Source organism: Sceloporus occidentalis, unplaced genomic scaffold (assembly GCF_023333645.1).
Source record: "Sceloporus occidentalis isolate IW3139 unplaced genomic scaffold, rSceOcc1.0.p SCAF_277, whole genome shotgun sequence".
Taxonomy (NCBI): Eukaryota; Metazoa; Chordata; class Lepidosauria; order Squamata; family Phrynosomatidae; genus Sceloporus; species Sceloporus occidentalis.
This window is the reverse complement of record NW_028317257.1, coordinates 110089-136648: the sequence shown is the minus strand read 5'-3', so window position 1 is coordinate 136648 and position 26560 is coordinate 110089. Positions and strand designations below refer to the sequence as shown.

The window sequence follows — 26560 nt, the reverse complement described above, 5'->3', positions numbered from 1 at the left end:
GGACTGGCCCACCGGGATACCGGGAAATTTCCCGGTGGGCCGGAAGGTCCGTGGGCTGGGCGGCCGGCAGACTTACCATGAAGACAGCCGCTGAGCGGCTGCAAATGGCAATCAGGGCCGGACTGGGACTGAAAAGCAGCCCTGGAAAAATTTGGAGACCAGCCCCATATAGTTTATCTCACGGTGAAGCTCTTATACCCACACGCACCACTTATACATACCCGCGTCACACTATTCGCCATTCTTTTTATCTCATTATTTGTCACTCTGCATCCAGAAATGCCTTATACCCCTATATGCCACTCTGGCATATAGGGGGTTAAAAGGCATATCATGGGACAGAGTGGCATATAGGGGGGTATAAGGCATTTCAGGAGGCAGAGTGGAATAAAGGGGGTTAAAAGGCATATCATGGGGCACTCTGCCTCCAGAAAAGCCTTATACCCCCCTATATGCCACTCTGCCTCCCTGATATGCCTCAACCCTCCTATATGCCACTCTGTCCCATGATATGCCTTCTAACCCCCTATATGCCACTCTGCCATATAGGAGGTTAAAAGGCATATCATGGGACATTTTTGTTTACTTTATATGGCAAGCCGATCCAGCTTGCCATATTAAATAAAAAATAATATACGCCACTCTTTCCCATGATATGCCTTCTAACCCCCTATATGCCACTCTGCCATATAGGGGGTTAAAAGGCATATCATGGGACAGAGTGGCATATAGGGGGTATAAGGCATTTCTGGAGGCAGAGTGGCATGAAGGGGGTTAAAAGGCATATCATGGGGCACTCTGCCTCCAGAAAAGCCTTATGCCCCCTATATGCCACTCTGCCTCCCCGATATGCTTTATACCCTCCTATATGCTCCTCTGCCCCATGATATACCTTTTAACCCCCTTTATGCCACTCTGCATCCAGAAATGCCTTATACCCCTATATGCCACTCTGGCATATAGGGGGTTAAAAGGCATATCATGGGACAGAGTGGCATATAGGGGGGTATAAGGCATTTCTGGAGGCAGAGTGGCATATAGGGGGACACACTTACATACACACACATGCCGATTTTTTTTGTTTTTAACAAATACAAAAAACATTATACAGTACAAAAAATACATTATTTTACTCACCTTCTACTTCTCTTGACTTCCTGGTAGCTGCACACTGTTCTCCTCTATGCTGACAGGATGCCACTGACCTGACATCCGGTGCTGCAGCAGTCTGAGTGCGAGGGGGCGGAGCTTCCACCTCACGCTGCTCCCACACTATGCAGCCATCAGACTGCTGGGAATGTAATCTAAACGGCCGGTGCGTGCTGATGCCGCCGGCCGGAGCTACTTTAACACTTTTTTTTTATTTATATGGTAAGCTGGATCGGCTTGCCATATAAAGTTAAAAAAAAGTATTGAAGCAGAGGCGGCCGGCGGCATCAGCACGCATCGGCCGTTCAGATTACATTCCCAGCAGTCTGATGGCCGCATAGTGATGGGAGCAGAGTGAGGGGTGAAAGGTCAGTGCGAGAGGGCGGAGCTTTCACCCCTCACACTGCTCCCATCACTAGACGGCCATCGCACACGGCTGCTGGGTGCTGATGCCGGCCGGCCGCATCAGCACCCAGCGGCCGCTTTGATTAGATTTCGGGCAGCCTGGGGGGCAATTGCCCCCCTGCCCAGCCCGCCCCTGGCACCGAGGGAGGCGTTCATTGCCATCAGGGCCGGACTGGCCCACCGGGATACCGGGAAATTTCCCGGTGGGCCGGAAGGTCCGTGGGCTGGGCGGCCGGCAGACTTACCATGAAGACAGCCGCTGAGCGGCTGCAAATGGCAATGAACGCCTCCCTCGGTGCCAGGGGCGGGCTGGGCAGGGGGGCAATTGCCCCCCAGGCTGCCCGAAATCTAATCAAAGCGGCCGCTGGGTGCTGATGCGGCCGGCCGGCATCAGCACCCAGCAGCCGTGTGCGATGGCCGTCTAGTGATGGGAGCAGTGTGAGGGGTGAAAGCTCCGCCCTCTCGCACTGACCTTTCACCCCTCACTCTGCTCCCATCACTATGCGGCCATCAGACTGCTGGGAATGTAATCTGAACGGCCGATGCGTGCTGATGCCGCCGGCCGCCTCTGCTTCAATACTTTTTTTTTACTTTATATGGCAAGCCGATCCAGCTTACCATATAAATAAAAAAAAAGTGTTAAAGTAGCTCCGGCCGGCGGCATCAGCACGCACCGGCCGTTTAGATTACATTCCCAGCAGTCTGATGGCTGCATAGTGTGGGAGCAGCGTGAGGTGGAAGCTCCGCCCCCTCGCACTCAGACTGCTGCAGCACCGGATGTCAGGTCAGTGGCATCCTGTCAGCATAGAGGAGAACAGTGTGCAGCTACCAGGAAGTCAAGAGAAGTAGAAGGTGAGTAAAATAATGTATTTTTTGTACTGTATAATGTTTTTTGTATTTGTTAAAAACAAAAAAAATCGGCATGTGTGTGTATGTAAGTGTGTCCCCCTATATGCCACTCTGCCTCCAGAAATGCCTTATACCCCCCTATATGCCACTCTGTCCCATGATATGCCTTTTAACCCCCTATATGCCAGAGTGGCATATAGGGGTATAAGGCATTTCTGGATGCAGAGTGGCATAAAGGGGGTTAAAAGGTATATCATGGGGCAGAGGAGCATATAGGAGGGTATAAAGCATATCGGGGAGGCAGAGTGGCATATAGGGGGCATAAGGCTTTTCTGGAGGCAGAGTGCCCCATGATATGCCTTTTAACCCCCTTCATGCCACTCTGCCTCCAGAAATGCCTTATACCCCCTATATGCCACTCTGTCCCATGATATGCCTTTTAACCCCCTATATGGCAGAGTGGCATATAGGGGGTTAGAAGGCATATCATGGGACAGAGTGGCGTATATTATTTTTTATTTAATATGGCAAGCTGGATCGGCTTGCCATATAAAGTAAACAAAAATGTCCCATGATATGCCTTTTAACCTCCTATATGGCAGAGTGGCATATAGGGGGTTAGAAGGCATATCATGGGACAGAGTGGCATATAGGAGGGTTGAGGCATATCAGGGAGGCAGAGTGGCATATAGGGGGGTATAAGGCTTTTCTGGAGGCAGAGTGCCCCATGATATGCCTTTTAACCCCCTTTATTCCACTCTGCCTCCTGAAATGCCTTATACCCCCCTATATGCCACTCTGTCCCATGATATGCCTTTTAACCCCCTATATGCCAGAGTGGCATATAGGGGTATAAGGCATTTCTGGATGCAGAGTGACAAATAATGAGATAAAAAGAATGGCGAATAGTGTGACGCGGGTATGTATAAGTGGTGCGTGTGGGTATAAGAGCTTCACCGTGAGATAAACTATATGGGGCTGGTCTCCAAATTTTTCCAGGGCTGCTTTTCAGTCCCAGTCCGGCCCTGGCCAACATTAAGAAAAAAACATTTCCAGGTACACATCCAAGGGGACAGTCACATCGCTAGGCATACACAAAAAGCCTTGCATAACAAACTTTCTTTATTGAAATTAAGAACAAATATTATATCCCTAAATTACTATATAATCAGAGTATAACTTACTTAAATAAACATTAACAAATACAAGTCAACTAACATTAATGAAATATACATATTGTGCTTCTAGAAAGATTTGCCTTTAATATCCTGTGCATTTTGTCCCCAATTAAAGGTGCTGTTCCACCAGCTTTGCAGAATGTAACACTTATAATTAAATGAATTATTAAAAAAATCCTTCCTAGTATTGTTAACTACCCTTCCGGTGAATTGTTTAATTATTTTAAAAAATTCTCTCATTCATGTTTTTCCAGAGAATGCTAAATTCTCTGGACAAAAAGGCAAACATTGACCTACTTGATCCATCTGTCCATGTGCCTTCTTTGAAGCAATAGCTATACTGTATGATGAGTTTCACAGAAGAACTACTACAGAAAGTGCCCTTTGTTCACTTTAGTAAGGCAAACATTTTGCAAAAGGTTTCACGTTCTCCATTGCCCTCAGAGAGAGGACTTTCTGATGCCCTAAGTAATGAAAACAGTCACTATATCGGGTGATCCCAAGGGACCGGCGTCAATCCCGAGGCACCAATGGAGATCGGTCCTCAGGACCCTAAGCGACAAATTTGGAAACTTCCCCAGAAATAGTCTGCGCGGTAGCCAGGCCAAAGTTCCATAGCCACAGCTGGGGAAACCCCCATCCTAAAGATTAGTGATAAAATCAGGGTTCCCAAATGAGCTCCCTCTCCGTAATCACCACCAGAGCATCACCGCAGTTCCTAGCCACCATACAGTTCCATGAATTTGTCGGTAGGTCCCGGCCAGGCGCATCAAGTGTATCCTGGCTTGTAGAGCCCCCATAGCCGGCTAGTTCACAGGAGTCTTGTTAGAGCAGACGAGACAGGGTTTCCCTTCACCCTGTGCCCCACAATGAGCACAAGGTTACTTAGACATAACCTGCCGAACCTCCTTTGGCAGCAATAACCTCAAACAAGCTGCAGATCAGACTTGCACAACATTCTTTCTTACAGAACTGCTTAAACTTAAGCCATATTCTTAGGAAGATGGCTATCTTGGGGTCTCTGCTGCATCGCCCGTATTATACTAAGATACAGCTGGCTGACATCCATCCTAACATCATCCTGTATGATACCTTTAGAAACTTGGCCCTACGGCAGCAATGCAGTCCCAAATCATGATGCTCCCTCCATCGTACGGCAACTCTGGGGTAATGTTTTCACGTGGTTATGCGGTGCCCATTTAATGCTATATGTAGTGCTGTGTCTTTTTCCTGATTAATTTAACCTTAGTTTCATCAGTCCACAAAACATTTTCCTAGTAGTGTTGCAGAATGTCAAGGTACTCTTTGGCAAACTTCAGGTGCACAGTAATATTTTCTTTGGAGAGAGTTGCTCCATGGTGTTGATGCACCCTATGCCTGTTCAATGTTTTACATATGGTAAATGAATGAACAGAGATGTTAGCCACTTCCAGTGCTTTCTTCAAGCCTTTAGCTGTTACTCTAGGGATGTTTTTTTACCTCATTGAGTTTTCTGCATTGAGCCCTTGAGTCATCTTGATTGGGCACCCACTACTAGGGAGAGTAGCCACAGTATTCATTGTCTCTATTTATAAACAATTTGTCTGTGTACTGATGAATATGTAAACTTGTTTAGATTACTTTGCAACTCTTTCCAGCTTTATGCTAATCAACATATTATTGTCTTTAGGTCTTCTGACATTTCTTTTTGGGAGGAATGGTTCACATCAGCAAATGCTTCTTGAAGATAGCAAACTTAAAATGTTTAAGTGTTGTTTTCATGTCAAAGTAGCTCTAAAACATACCATCAATGCGTTTCATTGATTGGACTTCAGGTTTGCTAACTCCTGACTCCAATTAGCTTTTGTTGAAGTGATTAGCCTAGGGATTCACATACTTTTTCCAATTAGCTTAAGAGTTCACCTACTTTTTCCAATCCACACTGTGAATGTTTGAATGGTGTATTCAGTATGGACAAGAACATACAACAATTTGTGTGTTATTAGTAGACTTGGGCACCAGGGGGCTCTTCGTGTTCGTCTTCGTGCTCGTCTTCGGGGAAAAAAAAATCTTCGTATTCCGCGAATATTCGCCCGTTCCTGTCTTCTCTTCGGGCGAATATTCGTTTTTTCTTCGTTTTTTCCGGTTAAGGGGTTAATACGGGGTTAACGCAGCTCTGGCGCCAGTACTTTAAATGTGTGTATCAGCAACTCCATTGGTCGCCAGCAGGGGGCCTCCTGCTGTCGACCAATGATCACAGTACCATATATAGCTAATATATTCTGGGGCAGAATATTCTGCTACTCAGTGTAAAACCAACAGAGGGCAGCATTCTGTCCGATGATATATTAGCCATATGTGGCAGTGTGTTAATTTTCATTTATTAATTATTTAAATAAAATATATTTCCATGATCCGCTGGTCTCCCCACTGCAACAGTTAAATGTCCGCACTCACGGACATTAATTTTGTCGAATTTACAAACTCTTTTTTTCTATTTATTTTGGGTTTTTTTGTATTAAACTGTTAGACGAAAGGATCATGGGAATAAATGCAAATGAGCTCACGGCCCCATATGGCTTATATATCTTTGGACAGAATGCTGCCCTCTGTTGGTTTTACATTAAGTAGCATATGTTTGAAATCCAAAGTTATTCTGCTACTCAACGTAAAACCAACAGAGGGCAGCATTCTGTCCGAAGATATATTAGCCATATGTGGCAATGTGTTCATTTTCATTTATTAATTATTTAAATAAAATATATTTCCATGATCCGCTGGTCTCCCCGCTGCAACAGTTAAATGTCCGCACTCGCGGACATTAATTTTGTCGAACTTCCAAACTCTTTTTTTCTATTTATTTAGGGTTTTTTTTGTATTAAACTGTTAGACTATGGCTAATATATCTTTGGACAGAATGCTGCCCTCTGTTGGTTTTACGTCGAGTAGCAGAATAACTTTGGATTTCAAACATATGCTACTTAATGTAAAACCAACAGAGGGCAGCATTCTGTCCAAAGATATATAAGCCATATGGGGCCGTGAGCTCATTTGCATTTATTCCCATGATCCTTTCGTCTAACAGTTTAATACAAAAAAACCCCAAAATAAATAGAAAAAAAGAGTTTGGAAGTTCGACAAAATTAATGTCCGCGAGTGCGGACATTTAACTGTTGCAGCGGGGAGACCAGCGGATCATGGGGATATATTTTATTTAAATAATTAATAAATGAAAATGAACACACTGCCACATATGGCTAATATATCTTCGGACAGAATGCTGCCCTCTGTTGGTTTTACACTGAGTAGCAGAATAACTTTGGATTTCAAGCATATGCTACTTAATTTAAAACCAACAGAGGGCAGCATTGTGTCCGAAGTTATAGTAAGTTATTTATGCTAAGTTAAATGTCTGTACCGGCGACTTTGTTGGTCGCTGGCACTGACATTTAACTGACACAGCGGGGAGACCACTGGTGTCTCTGCTGTGTCAGTTAAATGTCCGTACCGGCGACTTTGTTGGTCGCTGGCACGGACTTTTAACTGTTGCAGCAGGGTCCCAGGTTATTTTTTTTTTTCTGCCTAGCAACTAGTGGTAAGGGGCCGTGCGAGTGAGCCTATTGGTCGCTTGCACAGCCCTTTACCCTACGGATTTCTGCTCCCGTTATCCAACGCAGCATCGCAGGGGTTAACGGGAGCGGAAATCCCGCGATGCTGTGAAGATAAGGTAAGTTAGATGGGGAAGGGACCGGGGAGAATAGTAGACGAAGGCGAAGATTCTTCGTGTGTGAGTCTTCGTCTTCGCCTACGTTTTACCGGCACTGTCTTCTCTTCTTCATGTCTTCGGAACGAACACGAAAACGCACTCTTCGTGTTCGTTTTCATGTTCGCCCGAAGACGAATGCACAAGTCTAGTTATTAGTTTAAATAGATTGTGTTTGTTCATTATTGTAACCAAGGTGAAGATTATATCATATTTTAAGACACATTTATACATAAATGCTTGTAATTTAAAAGAGTTCAGTTACGTTTTTATGCCAATGTATAAGTGTGCTCATGCTATTTTAACTTGTCAGTAGCAGTTACAGACTGATGAGTGGGAGTGTGACACAGTTCGTGACTTTTACAGTGATTAAGGCTCATCTACCATACTGCAAGTTTCAATAGTGTAGTGCAGAAAGAGTTTGTAGTGTATATAGTATTAGTTAAAAAGCTAAATGGACACTATTTGTGGGGCAGGGCATTGACCACAGCTATCAGACATCCCAACTCTCCCAGGTTATGGGAGTCTCCTGCATTTTAATAGCGGTTCCCTGAGGGCTGCAAACCGCAACAGACATCCCAGAAGTAGAGCAAGCGTGAGAGAGAGTTAAATTATGACCATTAAACTCTCTCTCCCACTTGCTGTCAAAATAAATCTATGAAAATAAAAGGTACGAGGGCTGGAGGACCATCATACATGTTTGGTGGCGGTGGGGAGGCAGTGGCTGGTGAATCCAGGTTCCTAAAATGGGTGGACTCCAGGTTTATAGAACCATTTAAGATGAGATGATAAACCAATACAGTGGATGCTCAGCTGAACATTGCCAAATCCATCGGGTTTTGCTCCTTATTGCTTAAATAGTTTACTCAACTCTATCCCAGGTAAATGTCCAGGATGGGCTCTTCCCTTGAGGAGTTTGAAGCACCAGGCACCAGGTAGTAGCATCATCACAAGCAGAAACATCCAAAACAATTTTTCGGGTAAGCAGATCCTCCAAAGATTTAGCAACACCCAGTTTGTCCAGCTTATTCTTTAGAAAGTCGCCACAAAAAACTCTGAGGGTATTCCAATGAGTGTCAGCTACCCAAGGAGAAAGTTTGCTGCATAACCTTCTGCAGAAAGTTCACCTTACTAAACTGAACAACATAACACTTTTACATAGATTTACTGGCATTTAGCCAGTATCTATCATAGAAGACTCTTAAATATAGCCTTCTTTGTTTTTATATTTCATTAGAACTTTATTCAGTAGGTTTTGCTAGCAGACCAAGTTCTGAGACGTTTCAAAATTATAGAAAAGCCAACCAATTAACATTTTATGTAAAGGTACAAATATATCGGTGCTTGGTGAGGACACATACCTGTGTATGAGGAGGTTCCTAAGTTTATGTGCTTGCTCCACAAGCTGGGCCAGGTTTTGGCTTCTAATCTAGTTGGCTAGCCCATCCCTGAAACTGGTGCTACTTTACAATTTGAAGGCAGTGTTTCAAGGTAAACAGGGTAATACAAATGTGGTAGTTAACCTTCTATCTGCTGAGATAATATAAGCGCTGATCTAAACTTTGTTCAAAAGAGACATTCATAAAATACTGGCAACAGACTATATATTTGTCTATGATTTGTGTCACCAAAATGAAAGCAACAGATTTCAAGCTCAAAAGCGTTTAGATCATAGCCACAGGCTTGCAGTCTTGGGTAAATATTGGGTGTTTACCTACTGCCACAGAAACAACTGGTGTGGAAACCATTTGGGAGGTACCCAGTCTGTACATAGACTTTCTCAGTTGGCAACTACACCACAAAATACACATAAAAATATCCAGGGAACTAATGCATTTTGTAAAGTTTTCTACTCAGAAAACTCATTAATATGCCTACAAACTATAATAAAATAAATATATCTGCACTTGATCTGCATAGTTGCCATATACATTTACTAATATTCTGAATGTGCTATATTTTACATGATTTATCACTAAAAAGTACTCTGCAGTACATGTAGGTGGAAATATTTGTGTTTTATCCAGGATAGCAGTTATGTGAAAAATATGCATAAAGGTGAAAAGACAACTTACAATGAACCACAGAAAGGCCTGTGCTGGGGGTCACATGTTCCTCACGTAATACTACTGCTACTACTACTATTACTTTATAATACTTTTCAAATATTCTGTAAGTTATTCATATTCCAGAGTGTTACAGAAACACAGAGAATAGGATACTTGAGGAACTACAGGCAACGGCATGTTTTGGCTGGGCTCTGCCCTACAGTTGTTGAAATACATTATATGCTGATATACACATTAAGTTTGATTTTGAGGCTGTACCCAGTCCTCCACTGTGTATATTGATCCATTACAAGGGAGATCTCTGCTGTCACCCAATAGGTCTGCCCTCGGTTATATGGCAGAGGACATCCTGGAACTACCCTACTTAGGCTTAGGTGAATCAGAATTCACTATTGACTACAAGTGCAATTCTTGTAATTTACCCTTTTTGCTACTTGCTCCCGCTTTATTTTATATGCAAGGCCATTTGTAGTGACTGTTTTGGTGGCACAATAATAATAACATAAAAAGTATATTCATCTACAATGCCTGTAGAGATTAAATCTCAAGGTACTTGTTGGTCCCTGAAACTACACCACTTGGTTTGTTTTGTATAACAGAGGTGGAATACACACTGATGTTTAGGCAAAACCAATAGTCATTACTTGGTGAGGAAATGCAGGACAAAGTCAACAGCCAGCCGGATTTGGTCTACACAGATCAGGTCAAAATTGCAGATTATCTGTATCTGATACATGAGGTTCATAGATCAAAGTGAGGCCAGGTTCTGTACACAAGACCATGTACCTGTCAAATATGCACATGTATTACTTGCTTTTTTCCACCTACTACAATAATTGACCATTCTTTCATATATAGCCCTCTTATAACTTTCTCTCACCACAAATTTAGCGTTAAACAGGTTATGAAGTAAACCCTGGCCCCTTGTAAGTATACCTAGGGAACACACCACAGAGGGAAGAAACAGTGTTTTAGATGGATTTCTATTTCTATTAATGTGTAACACTCTATCAAGGTGATTCTTGAAATTGGTTGCCTTGTTCTGCACCTATATACATTTATTTTATCGTTACAGCCTAAATGTTTCTAATTTTCTATGTTCTTTAGGACATTTATCTATTCACTCTTCACAAGAGGAAGACCATCACCTCTACACATAGTAATTATGGCTGTCATATTCTGTTCCTACAATGGATTCTTGCAAGGGCACTGTATGGTTTATAGTGCTTCCTACTCCCAAGACTGGTACACCGACATCCGATTTGCATCAGGTACTGGGTAAATTGCATCAATAACTTTTTTTTTAAGTGTTTAAAAATTAATCCAATATTAACCCAAATGCAACAATATAATTAAATGATATAATTAAACTATTTCAAATTATACCAGGAGTATTGATGATAGCTAGACATGTTAGCAGCAAATATATAATTCATAAATAACTAACCTTAGCTGTAACATATGGCATGTAGATTCATTCACACATTATTACTTTTTATTATTTCATTTTTGCATACAGTACCAGCAGATTAGTGCCATTACAATGAGGAAAATACAAATAAACAATAACACCAAAATGAATAATAACATGATCGCATCCTTCTTCTGATGTAGAAGGAGAAGATGGTTCTGCTCTTGCAAGCTCACAGTTAGGACTTTAGTGAAGGTAATGTGCAGAAGTGGCCTGGTATCTTGAAAGAAAGAGAAATGGATTATTTATTTCCAAAATAAAAGTTGTGAGTTTTTGTTCCTTTACTTCTATGTATAAAACCACGCTGTACAAAGTGTCCAATATGAAGATACAAATACTTTGAAGCAACAGATTTCCCATTTCTTCAGTTATATGTAGTTCATAATGTATATCTTAACTATCAGAGTGCTAGTCATGTATGTCATTCCTACTTGGAAGTCGAGTCAAGAGGAAAATATTTCTGTAGTGAAGTAGCGGGGCTGGTAATTAATTTATTGATAAATTGAGGTCTAGCTAGACAGCAATCTCATTAGAAGGCATAGTAATTAGACTTGTACGCATGGACCAAAAACTACCAGAAACACATTTGTAGTTTTGCTTTTGGTCTATTTGTTTTCAGACAACGAATTTTGTTTCCTGTCCTTTCAGTTCAGACTCAATTCGGAGGGCTTTTTCCATTTGGAAACAGAATTCATTGTCACTCAGCCTCACTCTCTCTTACGTTGTCTGTCAATGTCTCCCTTCTCCTCCAACCGCTTCTCTGTTCCTGTCTCCTTTTTCGCAGCTTCGCTCCCTGTCTTGCCTCTTCTTGTTCTTTGATTCTTCTGTATTCTTTCTTCTGCTTCTCCCCACCATCGACTGTGTTTTCCAGGTGTTAGGGTTCCTCCCTGCCTGCTGGGATCCTGTCTAGTGGCCACCCATCTCTCTCAGGAGCTCCTGTTTCTAATTATTCTGGACAGCTGAGCCGTGCTACCTGGGTGTTAAATATCTGATCTGCCCTGCAGTCTGGGGCTTCCTGGCCCTGTGCTGTTTCTAGCAGTATTCTGTTGAATTCTTCCCGGTTTGTCTCAGCTTGCTCTCAGTTCCTAATTTGGCTCTTATTCTTGATCTCCTGGTGTTGACCTGTCTAACTCTGCATCAGTTTCTAGTTTCCTAATTCTGCTTGTTTCTGTGATCTTCTGGTGTTCACCTGACTTGCATGACCACGTGTGTCCTGCCTGAGGGCTCCCTGCCGTGTGCCCTGCCTGCCATGTGCCCTGCCTAAGGGTTCCCCACCCCTGCTGTATGCCCTCCCTAAGGACTTGCTGTCGTGTGCATTGCCACAGGGCTCCCTCCTGTGAATCCAGTGCCCTGCCAGAGGGCTTCAGCTAAGTTCCAGTCTGTGTGGGCTACTCGGGTGCAGCGCTCCGTCCATGGACTTTCCAAGCTCTGTGTACCCTGCCGCTGCCAAATTCCCTATCTGCTCGGAAACCCTCTCTGCTCCAAGATCTATGTCTGAAGTCAGCATCCTTTGTTTGTTCATTCTCCCCTTTGTGAAAACCAGTTCTGCTTGTATTTCCCTGATCTGTCAGCATGCGCCAATATAGACTTTTACCTATATATATTCAGCATCGTGTGTTTTCTATTTGCCTGTGTGTACATGCCTACCAGTCATTATGCATTGTGGGGTACAGACAGAGCCCCTGCTTTCCCCTTTAACTGGGCCCCTTCGTGACCTGCTTACCCGAGTCCTGACAAGAGTACTCCAAAAAGCCAGGATAATGCTTCTCTTTCTCTATGGGAGGCCAGGCTAATAGAGTCGATAGCGAGAAGAGAGAATACAGAAGACAGAAGAAAAATAAGAGGCAAAAAGCGCAGCTGCAGAAAAGAAGACAGGGACAAAGTTGACAAAATTGGCAATTTTTGTTAACATTTTTATGAATCCGAATGTACTAGTCTAATACTACTGATACTGTGAAGAATGTTACTTGTTAAAGGGACAGGAGCAGGAATCCACTCCCACTGAAATCAATGGGAAAGCTTTCCAAGTATGAGCATCCTTCATGCATTTGCAAGGGGGAGACCACATTGATTCATAGAGATCCCTCAGCTATCAGATGCTTTACAGGCATTTGCTTCCCAAATTAGAATAGAAGTGTGTTAAGACTAGTGAATAGGATGATTTGGCAGGATTTTTACCTCTCCTCTTATCAAGGGACTCAGTTGCCTGCTAGACCCCTGAACTTTTTTGAACTTTAGGTTTTCTATTCACACAAATCTTCAGGACAACAAATTAAGCCAGTCAACATTTGGATGTACACAGATATTGATATTGGTTAGGGAGGGAGAATTTTTTTCATAAGGCCGGAGCGTATGGGCACAGAAGCACCACCATTTTGCAGAAGTTCATGTCATGTCATTGCCCTGTTGTCCACGTAGAAGTGAACAAAGAACTTTTTTGTGCAGTGGACAAAAGAAGACAGAATAAGAAGCTGCAAGATAAGAAATGGAGCTGCAAGGCAGGAGTCAGGGACATGGAAGCATGGAATGTAGAGAGAGATTCAGAGAGAGCGTGAGAGAATGAATGAGAGTGTTTGAGAGCATACATTGTTTCTAAATGTAAAAAGCCCCCATTTTCATCCGAAATGAATGGGCATGAAATTAAATTTGTTGTCTGAAAACAAAATGGACCAAATACTTTTTTCGTATTGTTTTTGGTCCACCTGTACAAGTCTAAAACCTACCTGTATAGTGCTGGCGTCAGATTCTGGGGCCTTTCTAAAATTGCTCCACTGCAAGTGCATGTACACTCACCTAGACTGCCTTCTGTTTAATTCTGGAATGCAGTCCCTTTTAAGTCTTCATCACAGCATAACTTGTGAAATAAGAGGGACGTTTTCATAATTCACAGAGAAGAAAGCTAAATTTAAACCAAACAATTTAAAATATTATATATAATTTTCAAATTCATTTTTATTAAGTTTTATCAAGTCAGATCCTGCAGTATAACCATATATTGTAATTTCTTGTCTCTGAATACAGGTGTAGTCATATTCCTTATTGGAATGGGAATCAACATCCATAGTGACCATGTTCTGCGTAATCTAAGAAAACCTAAAGAACTCACCTACAAGATTCCAAAAGGTAAACTTATTAAATATGAATATAAGACCATTTCAAAATTTGTATTTTTTAATTGTATTTAATGGTGTTGCACGTTTTGTTAAAAGTCTTTGGAAGATATGTTTCTCACATATTGTGAAGAACCATGTCTGATCTTCACTGTTATTATTATTATTATATTTATGTGTACCTGGTTTGAATGTGGCTGCAGCTCCAGCCTTCAAAGAGACGATCCTATAATCTGGCTGGGGCTCTTAATCAGCCAGCACAGCCCTGTCTGCCCACACGGCACCCACACTACAGGGGAGGATAACACAGGTGGGGGAAACCCATTGTATCCCTTAATCCCCTCACTTGATACATCCCCTGTATACCGATGGGATTTATGAGGGGATGTGGCTGATGGGATTTGTGATGGGATGTGGCTGATAGGATTGGGGGTTGGGTTCGGTGCACAGTGAATGGAGATTGTATGTAAGTTCTGTGTGTTTGTAATAAAGAGAGTTCTGTTTTTAACCTCAAAGCATGAAGTCCTGTCTCATGATTGAGGGAAGTGCTGGTCTGTGACTGCTTTCTTTGGACAGCCACAGCGTGTCCGATTACTGGGAGAGGGAAGGAGCTGACAGGCGGATGCGTCCAGTCTGGGGCACAGGGACGATCCGTCACATTGGTGGCAGCAGTGGGATCTACTCCTTCCAGACCAGAGCGGACCAAAGCAACTAGCTGCAGAACAAAGTTATACCCTGGCGAGAAAGAGCCAAACGGATCCACAGATGGAGTGGATTGAACAGTCACCGGGATGCGGGGTGACTTGGAGGGGAGTCAAGACCCTCGAATCGGAGACTCCAGTATGGGAGTTTGAGTGACGGACCCGAGCCTGGCTCGTGAGATGGAGAGCAGCCCTAGAAAAGTGGAGAGCCCACCAAGGTACACATCTGCCCACCCTAGAACAACGAATCAGGGACCAGGTGAATGGGAGGCTCTACTTGTTCGGGGGACCTGCGTCTCCAGGTGAGGTTGCAGAGCTAGAGAGGCTGGTCCGACAGGAGATTGGGCTCGAAGAGGAGTACCGAGCCATATACTGGGAAGCCCGAGGCCCGCAGCGAAAATCCAGAAAGCCCCATTCTCCAGAAGGGATGGATGTTGGCGGGCCTGGCCTGTTGTGGGAGGCATTTGAGGAAAGGGGTGTCTTTGGCAATGGTAACATGGACCGATGGTGGGACATTAGTGACAAGCGCCGGAACAAGTGAACTCAGCCAAGACCTTGAGAGACTAGTAGACAGAGAATGGTGCCTCGAGGCAGAATACTTGGCGCTGTTCGAGGGGAGCTACGCCCTGAAGTGTGAGCCGACAGATGTCACAGAGCGAGCTCCGGAGGCCGCTCACTGTAATTGGCAAGCCTCCGGACTTGAAGGTTCAGCCACTCTGCCCCTGGTATTGCAGCCAGAGCCCGAAGAGGTGAAAGTGGGCAATCACTTTTGGGAGGAAGTCTTCCGGGCAATTATGGACCGCACGCAGTCGCCGGAATTTGAGGCAGCGGTCTATGGGTTTCCACTAGAGGCAGCAGAAGCGCCGACAACAGGGCAGAGGGACGCGGTTCTGTGCCCGGCACCATGCGCCCCTCCTACTCCGGCTGAAGCGCCCGCCCCACAGTTAAAGGTCCCTGCCTGCTAGCAGGGACCCACCAGGGCAGTGCGACGCGATCCTCTGCCCAGCACCGCAAAATGCCAGACCGGCAGAAGAGCCGGCCACGGGGCAGAGTGCTGCTGGCCTCTGCTCATACCCCAGCACAGTGTTCCCGCCGGCTAACGAGGACCAACCAGCAGTGCTGGCACCCGGAGAGAGAGTCGCTGACCTCTGTCCTGCACCAGCAATCCTCGCTCTGGCTGAAACGCCGGCAACAGGGCAGAGAGCTGCTGGCCTCTGCCCGCCCCACAGCGAAGGGTCCCCACCTGCTAGCAGGGAACCACCAGCGGAAGAGCTGGCCACAGGGCAGAGTGACGCTGTTCTCTGCCCAGCACCGTTCCCTGCAGAAGCACTGGAAACCTGGCAGAGAGTCGCTGACCTCTGCCCTGCACTGCTTACACCCCCATTATCTGGCTCTCCCCAGCACGAGCATCCGGGAGGGGGCTCAGGCGGCGACCCTCCCCAGCGGCTGTCACCAATTATGGGAGGAAGGGCAACCGGCACTCCTCCCCAGCGGCATGGTCCAATGGGCAAAACGAGCCCCAGCTCGGAGAGCCAGGTAGGGGTAAGTGAAACTGCTGCTGCTTTGGAGTGGGTGTCACGAATGCACTCTACTCCAAGCGTGCGCGTGAATTGGTTCTGGTGGTAAAAGGGTTAAAATTCACTATCTGTCTGCCCTAGACCGAAAATAGTGATAAAAATAATTGATATAATGATATAACAAATATCAAAATAACGCTGCCACCACCAAGACAATTTAGAAATGGGGTGCCTTGGTAATTATGTGATTTCAAATTACCGATAAAATGGTCTAATCAGGTAACGTGAGTCTTTACCAGACAAAGGCAGAAGATGACAACAGATTATTTACACCAACAGATAAAAATAAAAAGGAGAAAATTACAGAAAACCTAACTACTCACTGAATGGTCAAGTAACAGTTTTTCTGTCCTTAGGGCTCCGACAAGGAAAGATGGCGACTTACTCAAAATTAGATCTTGGCCCCTAGTAAGCACAATGACCCATCTTCTCTCGTTAATTTTATACTCTTTCCCAGTTCATCTCGAGTTTCCAAGCCGGCCCAGAGGTGGCATAAGCGGAGGGAAGGTGTACCATAAGTGACCTCCCCCTTGTGTGGTGGAAACATATCCGTCAAAATAACTAATTTTCATTTTATCGTCCCTCCTGTGCTCGCCACAGCAATAATTCATGCATTTATGAATTTATTGTAAATTGTTAAGTCCATAGATATGTCACACTTGCTACTTATGACTGAACATCATAGACTTCACAATTCCTTCCAAACTGTTTAAGTGGCGCCGCCATGTTTGTACTCTTTTTGTAGGGTGCGCTTTCCCCGTTCCAGGTATGCACACAAGGAGGTATGATAACGAATATATGAGTTATTATTGATATGTGTTGGATATGACCTGGATATGAAATGGTTTTCCTGACTGCTAGTGGTCACTTAGCATATCAAAGAATCCAGTATCTATGCGGGGATACAGGCATATGGTCATCTACATTTGAACCTAGACAAAGCGGCAGCTCCACTGCAGGACCTCACACCCCGTAGAAGGCCCCGGTTGGAGTCCGAGCTTCAAAGGACAAACTTATCTCACAAGACCTTTTGGCACCACATGCCTGTACAATCCAATTAACCCCTCTCATACTGAAGTTGAAAAACAGCCACAGCGTGTCCGCTTACTGGGAGAGGGAAGGAGCTGACGGGCGGATGCGTCCAGTCAGGGGCACAGGACGATCCGTCACACATATGTTTCTAACATGCGCTATTGTGCATTGACTTGTAGCATACTTATGAAGAAGTAGGTAGAGGAGAGAAATAATGAGGTCTAAACTCCTCTAAAAACAAATGAATGTATTATTATCTCTTATTGATTAAGTGCCAACATATTACATAGTGCTGTACATTTTGAATAGGGCAGTTTACATACATAAAAAATTAGGGATAAAAATGGAAGGAGACTTTGTCTCCCCATGGCCATAGCAGGCCCCCCAGATCTGCTGGACCTCCCAGGACCATCAGTCCCTACAGTCTTCCAGTTGTAAGGGTTGTACATCCTGGATGGCAGCCCTGCATAGAGACACATCAGAAGTTGAGAACCCTACCCATGAGCTTGACATCTAGCCGTGGGAAACTGCCCCCCAGGTCACCCTAAATTTAATCTAAACGACCGCTGCACAGGGCCGGGCAAACACGATCGCAGGGGTCGTTCACTTCTGCAGGGGCCCTGCTGCTAACCTGTGCACAGTGTGTGTGAGCAACATCTCTTTTTCCACCCAGGGGAAGCAGGAACCCAGCAGAGTGACGTGAATTGACATCACGTCACACGACCCTGCTGTGTTCCTGCTTCTCCTGGGCGGGGACAAAAGAAATTGTTTGCACAGAGCGCAAGCAACATAGAGGGAAGCAACTGCCCCTGCGGAAGTCTACGAGCAGCACGGAGAGCTCTGCAGTTCAGGTAAGGGGTGGGGGAGGCTGTATGAATGAGTATGCATGATTGAGGGTATAAATGAGTATATGTGAGTATATGTGAGTGAATGAGTATGTGAATGAATATCTGTGAATGAGTGAATGAATGCATATGTGTGTGATAGCATGGATGTGTAATTGGAGGGTAAGAGCATGGCACAGGGAGGCCGTTTGAGGCTAGGATGCCACAGGCAGGCTGTTTGCGGTTAAAGGTGGCAAGACCTATGCTTCCAATCTGGGTGTTGGGCAGATCCTGTGGATGCAAGCTGGGTGCCAGGGCTGACATGATATTTACAATATGCATAGGTGTCGGGGCATTAATTCACAAGGGGGGCTGGGTGGTGGGATAAATATACAATGTGGGGCTAGCTGGGGGCAAAACACAAGGGTGTAGGGGCATTAGATTGCCCACATCGGCCATGTTTTCCAGAACACATAATGTTTACATGTTGCTGACCATCTCCCATGTGGCAGGGCAGCATTTTATCGGTGGACAGCTGGGGCCATTACACAAATCAATACTAAAGCGAGGGGCTGCTGGTGATACATAAGGGGGCAAAAACACAAAAGGGGTCGGTCGACGACAAAGCAGTGTGGAAAATACATTTTTTACATTTTTTTTTGTTGTAGCTTGGCCTGTCCGGATGTGGGTGTCAGTGTGGCAGAGGCTGTCCTGGTATGTGTGTGTCTGGCTGTCGATGTGGCAGAGCCTGTCCTGGTGTGTGTGTCTGGGTGTTGGTGAGGCAGAGCCCGCCCTGGTGTGTGTGTTTGGATGTCGGTGTGGCAGAGCCTGTCCTGGTGTGTTTTTGGGTGTCGGTGTGGCAGAGCCTGTCCTGGTGTGTGTTTGGGTGTTGGTGTGGCAGAGCATGACTTGGTGTGTGTATTTAGTCATCTGTTTCCCGGCACTTTACTACCTGAATTTGTAGTCACTTCAGAGGACAAAACTTTTAAGGCACAGAAATCAGTGAGAGGAAAATTACATGCCTTGTGTTATTTACTTTATTTCAATTTGCATATTTTATTAAAAAAGATTAATGGCACTAAATTGTGGCTTCAGGCGTCCCGTGAATGATTACTTTTTTTAGTGTCCTGATGTACTCCCAATCCTATGAAATTACATCAATATGCGTTAAAAAGTCAGGAAAAGATGGGCATGGATGGTGGGCTCATTCGGTGGCGCAATGGGCCACTTGACTAGACTTGCCCCCCAGGCTTTAGGCTGCCAGCCCTCCCCTGGATGCAGGGGAGGGCTGGCAGCCTAAGGCCTGGGGGGCAAGTCAAGTGAAGTGGCTCCGCCCCCTCGCACTCACCTTTCACCCCTCACGCTGCTCCCATCACTATGCGGCCATCAGACTGCTGGAAAACTTATCTAAACGGCCGCTGGGTGCTGATGCCACCGGCCGGAGCTACTTTAATCCTTTTTTTTATTTATTTAATATGCCGGATCGGCTTGCCATATTAAAAATAAATAAATAAAGTATTAAAGTAGCGCCGGCCGGCAGCATCAGCACCCAGCGGCCGTTTAGATTCGATTTCCAACAGTCTGATGGCCGCATAGTGATGGGAGCAGCGTGAGGGGTGAAAGGTGAGTGCGAGGGGGTGGAGCTTTCACCCCTCACGCTGCTCCCATCACTTGGCGGCCATCGCATACGGCCGCTGGGTGCTGATGCCGCCGGCCGGCTCTGCTTTAATACTATTTTTTTTTCCATTTAATAGCCGATTCGGCTTGCCATATTAAACTTTTTAAAAAAGTATTAAAGTAGCGCCGGCCGGCGGCATCAGCACCCAGCGGCCTGCATCTAGCCTTATGGTACTTTTATACAATGTTTTACTGGCAGAAATGGTGGGCTTATGAGGGCCCAGCTCATGAGCTTAAGATATAAGATAGTAGTATGGGTAACTGAAACAAAAAGAGAGAGTAGTAGCAGTAATTAGGGCTAATTGGTTTTAGGATGCAAAGTAAGATGTATAAATAAAATGAACAAAGGGGTGGTCAGTTAGTGCTTGGCTTTAGATGGTGATTTGCAGAGGGCTTGGGATATTTCAGTAAAGCTACAAGAGGCAAAAGAGACAGATAAATGAGAAAAGATAATTTTTGGGTTAGAAAAGGGGACGGGTTATGGCTGTAGGAGTGCAGGGGGAGAGGATCAAGACAAAGGAATGTACTTTCCCAAGGTGAACTAAATTTGGCCAAATGATAAACAATGTCCCCCAAATACATATTTGGTACATATACAGGAAAAACATGCATAATGATACAGAATATGATTTAGTAAACTTTCCCAAATTAAGACAAGGGCCTCTCTTCACATAGTTTCACATGGTGGTTTGCAGAGGGTTTATGATAAATAGTTATGGATCTGATTTTAACTCAATAAAAATGAAAGTGGAAATTGTACACAAGATTTTAACTTGTTTGATTTTAATGCTGCTTCCTTCATGAATTTTTAAAATATTCCTGTCAGGTAAATCGTGTTGTGAGGGCTAGGGACAGCATTCTGGAATTAATCATAAGGAAAGCGCAACAAGAAACTGGCTAGGGAATAGTGACATCTGGTGGTAGTATGAATAACAAACACAAGATACGATGTGAACAAATCTTAGTGCTTTAATGTGGAATGCATGCCAGATTATAGGTACACTACCCACGTGCTCAGGGGCTACCAAGCTCTCATGGTACCTTACTGTGCTTTCAAAACCTCTTAGTGCATTACGTGCAGGGCCGGCCCAAGGTAAAATGCCGCCTGGGGCGAATTTTAAAATGCCCCCCCCCTTACTCCCCCCCCCCCTTCCCTTGTACTTGCCTTTCAGCAGTCCTGCGGCGAGTCTCCCTGTTCGGTCTCGGTGCCGGCTTGTAATGCTGAGCGCCGGAAATCTTCCAACACCGAACAGGAAGACTCGCTGCAGAGGAGAGAGAGAGGGGCGCTCTCTCTTTCGCTTTAAAAAAAAAAGGGGCTTGGAGCGGTTGCCCCACTCGGCTCCATTGTCGGGCCGGCCCTGATTACGTGTAATGGATTCTGGCAGCGATAAATGGGCATTTGCAGACAAAAGCATCTTAAATGCTACATTGATTCACTCAGCAAATGAGAATGTTTTTAAGAAACTTCTTTATTTCATTATAGGTGGAATGTTCAACTATGTCTCAGGGGCAAATTTTCTGGGTGAAATTGTGGAGTGGTTTGGTTATGCTATAGCATCATGGACCCTGCCAGCTTTTTCTTTTGCTTTCTTTACTTTGTGTTCCATTGGTCCAAGAGCTTATCATCATCACAGGTAAGAAGATGTCTCATATCAGTTTACAACAAAAACTGAACTAATATCCAGTTTTGTCCCCTCCAAAGCCATCTAAAATACAATAAAATAATAATAATGCTAAAAATACGAATACCATTTTGTATTGTATTGAAACACAAGTGAATTTACACTATAGTACTTTCTACTTTGGGTATGTAAGAGTATAAAAAACTTAAATTGCTTCAACCGCTTCTTCAGGACCGGAGCAGTTTTCCCTCTTCATATATATTCATATATCTAACACATTATTTTTTATGAATATTTTTTTTAAAAATTAGATAAAAATACATTGATATATATACATTAACTTGCCCTGATTTATTCCTATAGAATGTATTTATTTTAAGTTTTACTAAATATTTATATTTGCCCCTACCTATCCCTAACCATTCCCCACTAACTAACCCCCACCACACTAACTACACAATATAAACTAAAAAGTAAAAATAAAAACATCTTGCTACCTAATGTAGAAGCTGGAGATCTAAGCATAAGTGGCACTTATGACTCACCCAGTCATTGTTAATGTTCCAGTATAGATGTACCTAGGGCTGCAACTAACGATTATTTTAATAATCGATTAGTTCGCCGATTATTTTTTCGATTAATTGGATAAAAAAAAACAATATGCAAATTTTTCGTTTATTTAAAATAATTTAATGAACTGGATGTTAAAAAACAACTTAAAATTTACATTAACATTCTTATTTTGTTATGATGTAATAAAAAACAATATTTTCAAAGTACAAGAACCCAAACACAATATTTATGAAACAAAATAACCCCAAACATTCTGAAAAGAGGTGGACTATTACTGTTCAAGAAACTTTGCCCCAGCCCTGGCACTTTGCACCCAGCACTTTGCACCCAGCACTTTGCACCCAGCACTCTGCACTTTGCACCCAGCACTTTGCACTTTGCACCCAGCACTTTGCACTTTGCACCCAGCACTTTGCACCCAGCCCTGGCACTTTGCACCCAGCACTTTGCCCCAGCCCTGGCACTTTGCACCCAGCACTTTGCACCCAGCACTTTGCACTTTGCACCCAGCACTTTGCACCCAGCACTTTGCACCCAGCAATCAGCACTTTGCCCCAGCCCTGGCACTTTGCACCCAGCACTTTGCCCCAGCCCTGGCACTTTGCACCCAGCACTTTGCACCCAGCACTTTGCACCCAGCACTTTGCACCCAGCCCTGGCACTTTGCACCCAGCCCTGGCACTTTGCACCCAGCACTTTGCACCCAGCACTTTGCCCCAGCCCTGGCACTTTGCACCCAGCACTTTGCACCCAGCACTTTGCACCCAGCCCTGGAACTTTGCACCCAGCCCTGGCACTTTGCACCCAGCCCTGGCACTTTGCACCCAGCACTCAGCCCCAGCCCTGGCACTTTGCACCCAGCACTTTGCACCCAGCCCTGGCACTTTGCACCCAGCACTTTGCACTGTGCCCCTGCACCCAGTCTCCAACTCTGCCCTGCACCCAGCCCTGCCCCCACACTCACACCCTGCACCCACTCTGCCCTGCACCCACACTCACACCCTGCCCTGCATCCCCACCCCCACTCTGCCCTGCACCCAGTCTCCCACTCTGCCCTGCACCCACACCCTGCATCCCCACCCCCACTCTGCCCAGCTGCACCCAGTCTCCTGCCCTGCCCCCACACTCACACCCTGCCCTGCATCCCCACCCCCACTCTGCCCTGCACCCACACTCACACCCTGCCCTGCATCCCCTGAAACCCCACCCCCACCCCCACGAATCGCTCTGTGCGAATGGAGCCACTCGCACAGAGCGATTCACACAGACATGAAGAATACTTACCTCCGGAACGCGTCACATCCGTCACGTAACTAAAAGAAGGCGGAGACTGCAGAGCGTGTAGCAGAAGCGGGGAACGCTCGCGGAGGTAAGTAAAAGGAGCCGAGTGCTCCAACAACGAATCGATCACTCGATTAATCGATAACGGAAATCGTCGACAACGATTTCCGTTATCGATTATTATCGATTTTATCGATTCGTTGTTTCAGCCCTAGATGTACCCCACATCTTAAATGGCAAGCAGAGCAGACGGTTAGAGAGCAGGTGAATAAGTACCTAGAAGGAATGCCCTATGGAAATATTTCTGGTTGTGGCCAGCCGAAACTGTCAATTGCATCTATTCCATCATGCTGGCCTTTTTCATAGATAATGATAAGGTTTATTTTGGTAATTATTCAGGGTAACTCTCTGTAAGCTTAAAAACACGGGTAGGCACCAATATTACCGTACTCATTGTGAACGTTTACTGGGGTCTGGGGTGAACAATATAATATTGTTCTATAGACTTTCACATACCTTGCCACAAAAGACTGGTGTCCTTGTGCAGACACTTTCCCTATCCCTGCTAAATAATGTCATTTACATGTTTCAAAATTTGCTGAAACTATGTACTGTCAATAATATAGGAGAGTTGTTTCCAGATCATACTATGAGACTGTGTACCTAGAGGGTACTATGGGGAGCTATTATAAATAAAAGTGCTTGTTTCTAATTTTTCTTTCCTGTTTCTCTTTTCACAGGTACTACCTCCAGGTTTTTAAAGACTACCCTAAAGACAGAAAAGCTTTAATTCCTTTCATTTTTTAACAACATAAAAATGGGTCAGGGTTTTCTGGTTCTAAAGATTTTTCTGGTACAATATTAATGGGAGACTTGGCTACCAGTCTTTTTTACATTGGACTTAATTGGACACTGGTTATCTTACTCCACACGTGAATTATACCCAATGGATTTTCTGATTGTATATGGCATCTTCTCCACCTAAAATATACCGGTACTTTTCTATTATTAAAAAAAATAGTTTTTATGCTTTTCGGCTTCTTAATAAAACAATTCACTACCTGAATTCTCTATCACCATTAACAACACGACTATCTCTCCTACTAACCAGGCCCGATGCCTTAGGGTCATCCTTGACTCAAACCTCTCCTTCATCCCTCACATTCAGTCCCTCGCCAGATCCTGCCGCTTGCACCTAAAAAACATCTCTCATATTCCGCCCATTCCTCACCCAAGATTCCACAAAATAATTTCCCGTCTTGACTACTGCACTCTTCTGGTTGGCACTCCACTGTCTCGACTCCCTCCTCTACAGTCTATCCTAAATGCCGCTGCTAGGCTCATCTTCCTTGCACGTCGCTCCTCTTCTGCTTCCCCCCTCTGTGAAACCCTCCACTGGCTCCCAATTACCTTTAGCATTTTCCCCCATCAGATCCCCACTTTCTTCCCATCTCTCACAATATCTACCCCCTCCCTACCCTCCCTTCTCACACTATCTACCCTCTCCATACCCTCCCTTCTCACACTATCTACCCTCTCCCTACACTCCCTTCTCACTAGCTACCCTCTCCCTATCGCCCCTTCACACTAGCTACCCTCTCCCTACCGCCCCCTTCACACTAGCTACACTCTCCCTACCCCCCCCCTTCTCACCAGCTACCCTCTCCCTACCGCCCCCTTCTCACTAGCTACTGCATAATAAAATATGCAGATTAAAATAAAGTAAATGACACAAAACCTTTACTTTTCCTCTCACTGATTTCTGGGCCTAGAAAGTTTTGTGACTACAAATTCAGGACTCAGGATAATTAAAAATGAAATAGTTCTATTTATTCTAGGGATGCACCAAAATGAAAATTCTGGACCAAAACATTCATGGTTCACTTAGCCAAAACCAAAAATGACCCCCCACCTTTAAAAATAATAATAAAAACTCTCATTTTTTATAAAAGTAGGTAACACACCACAATTGGAAAAAAAAAATAGCAATATGACTTGGCATGATAGGAGTGTGATTGGTAACAGCAATCACACTCCTATCATACCCAGGCAGCCAGTACATGCTGGTACAGGGTGGCTGTAAGTGATGTTTCAGCATGTACTGGCTGACTTGGCATGATAGGAGTGTGATTGCTAACAGCAATCACAGTCCCATCATGCCTAGGTTCCAGCACTTACACATCCATGCTATCACACACACACACTCATTCATTCATATACTCATTCATTCACAGATTCATTCCCTCAATCACGCATACACCCTCCCCACCCCCTTACCTGCACTGCAGCTCCTCGATGCCGCTGGCAGACTTCAGCAGGGGGCGCGGCCTCCCTCTGCGTTCTCTGGTACTGCACAGAGGAAGCAGGATGTGATGTCACGTGAACTCTGCTGGGTTCCGCTTCCTCTGTGCAGTACAGAAGACCCTCCCACAGGTAAGTAGCAGGGCTCTTGTTGTAGCAGGGCTCGAGGTGCGGAGGTCTCGCGGGCCGCATTTGCTGCGTTTCTGTTGGGGGGGTTCCTACGGCCCTGGGGGGGGATTTCTTCATTATCGGTCCCCCCCGCATGAGTTACTGGGGGGGGGATCTGTCCCCCCCGGTTCCTATGCCCATGTCTACAAGATTTCACTCGAGCTGCCCCATATCTCTGGAATATACTCCCAAGGAACCTTCAGCATTCACCCTCCCTCCCGACATTCAAGAAACATCTAAAAACCCACTTCTTCAGAGAAGCATACCATCTTAGCTGCTAGAACTTCCTTGTCATCGATACAACCACAACACTACCTCTCACCCTTTCTCTATGCCTTATGTTTGTCACCCCATTTCCCTCTAGATTGTAAGCTTTCGAGCAGGGCTCCCTCCACCAAATGTATCGGTTTGTCTTAGTCTGTCAATTCTTGTCTTGTCATATCCCTTGAATTTATGTATTGTATTAAGCGCTGCGTAAACTGTTGGCGCTATATAAATAAAAGATAATAATAATACAAGCGACTTTATTGGTCGTTCGTACAGACTTTTAATTGTTGCAGCAGGGAGACCAGTGGTCTCTCCCGGCCAAGTTATGGCACCAGGAGTTTAAAAGTCTGTACGAGTGACTCTATTGGTCCCCAGCAGGGGGCTCGTCTGCCATCAACCATTGGTTGATGGCAGACGAGCCCCCTGCTGGCAACCAATAAAGTGGCTCATGCTGACATTTAAACTCCTGGCGCCAGAGCTGCTGCGGTACGCGTTAAGCCCGTATTGACCCCTTATACAAAACCGGAAAAAAACGAAGAAAAAAGGAACACGAAGAATGTCCAC

At 44.9% G+C, this 26560-nt stretch overlaps 1 protein-coding gene across 1 annotated transcript in view; it reads left to right on the top strand.

The window, feature by feature from the left end:
* The window catches only part of LOC149275597 (3-oxo-5-alpha-steroid 4-dehydrogenase 2-like), a 36396-nt gene extending 12329 nt beyond the window's left edge, over positions 1–24067 (top strand). The window contains exons 3-6 of the mRNA XM_089504536.1: positions 10500–10663; positions 13885–13986; positions 21268–21418; positions 24001–24067. Of these exons, the coding sequence (XP_089360662.1) occupies positions 10500–10663; positions 13885–13986; positions 21268–21418; positions 24001–24067 (484 nt within the window). The remainder of the gene's footprint in view (positions 1–10499; positions 10664–13884; positions 13987–21267; positions 21419–24000) is intronic.
* Positions 24068–26560: the final 2493 nt, after the last annotated feature.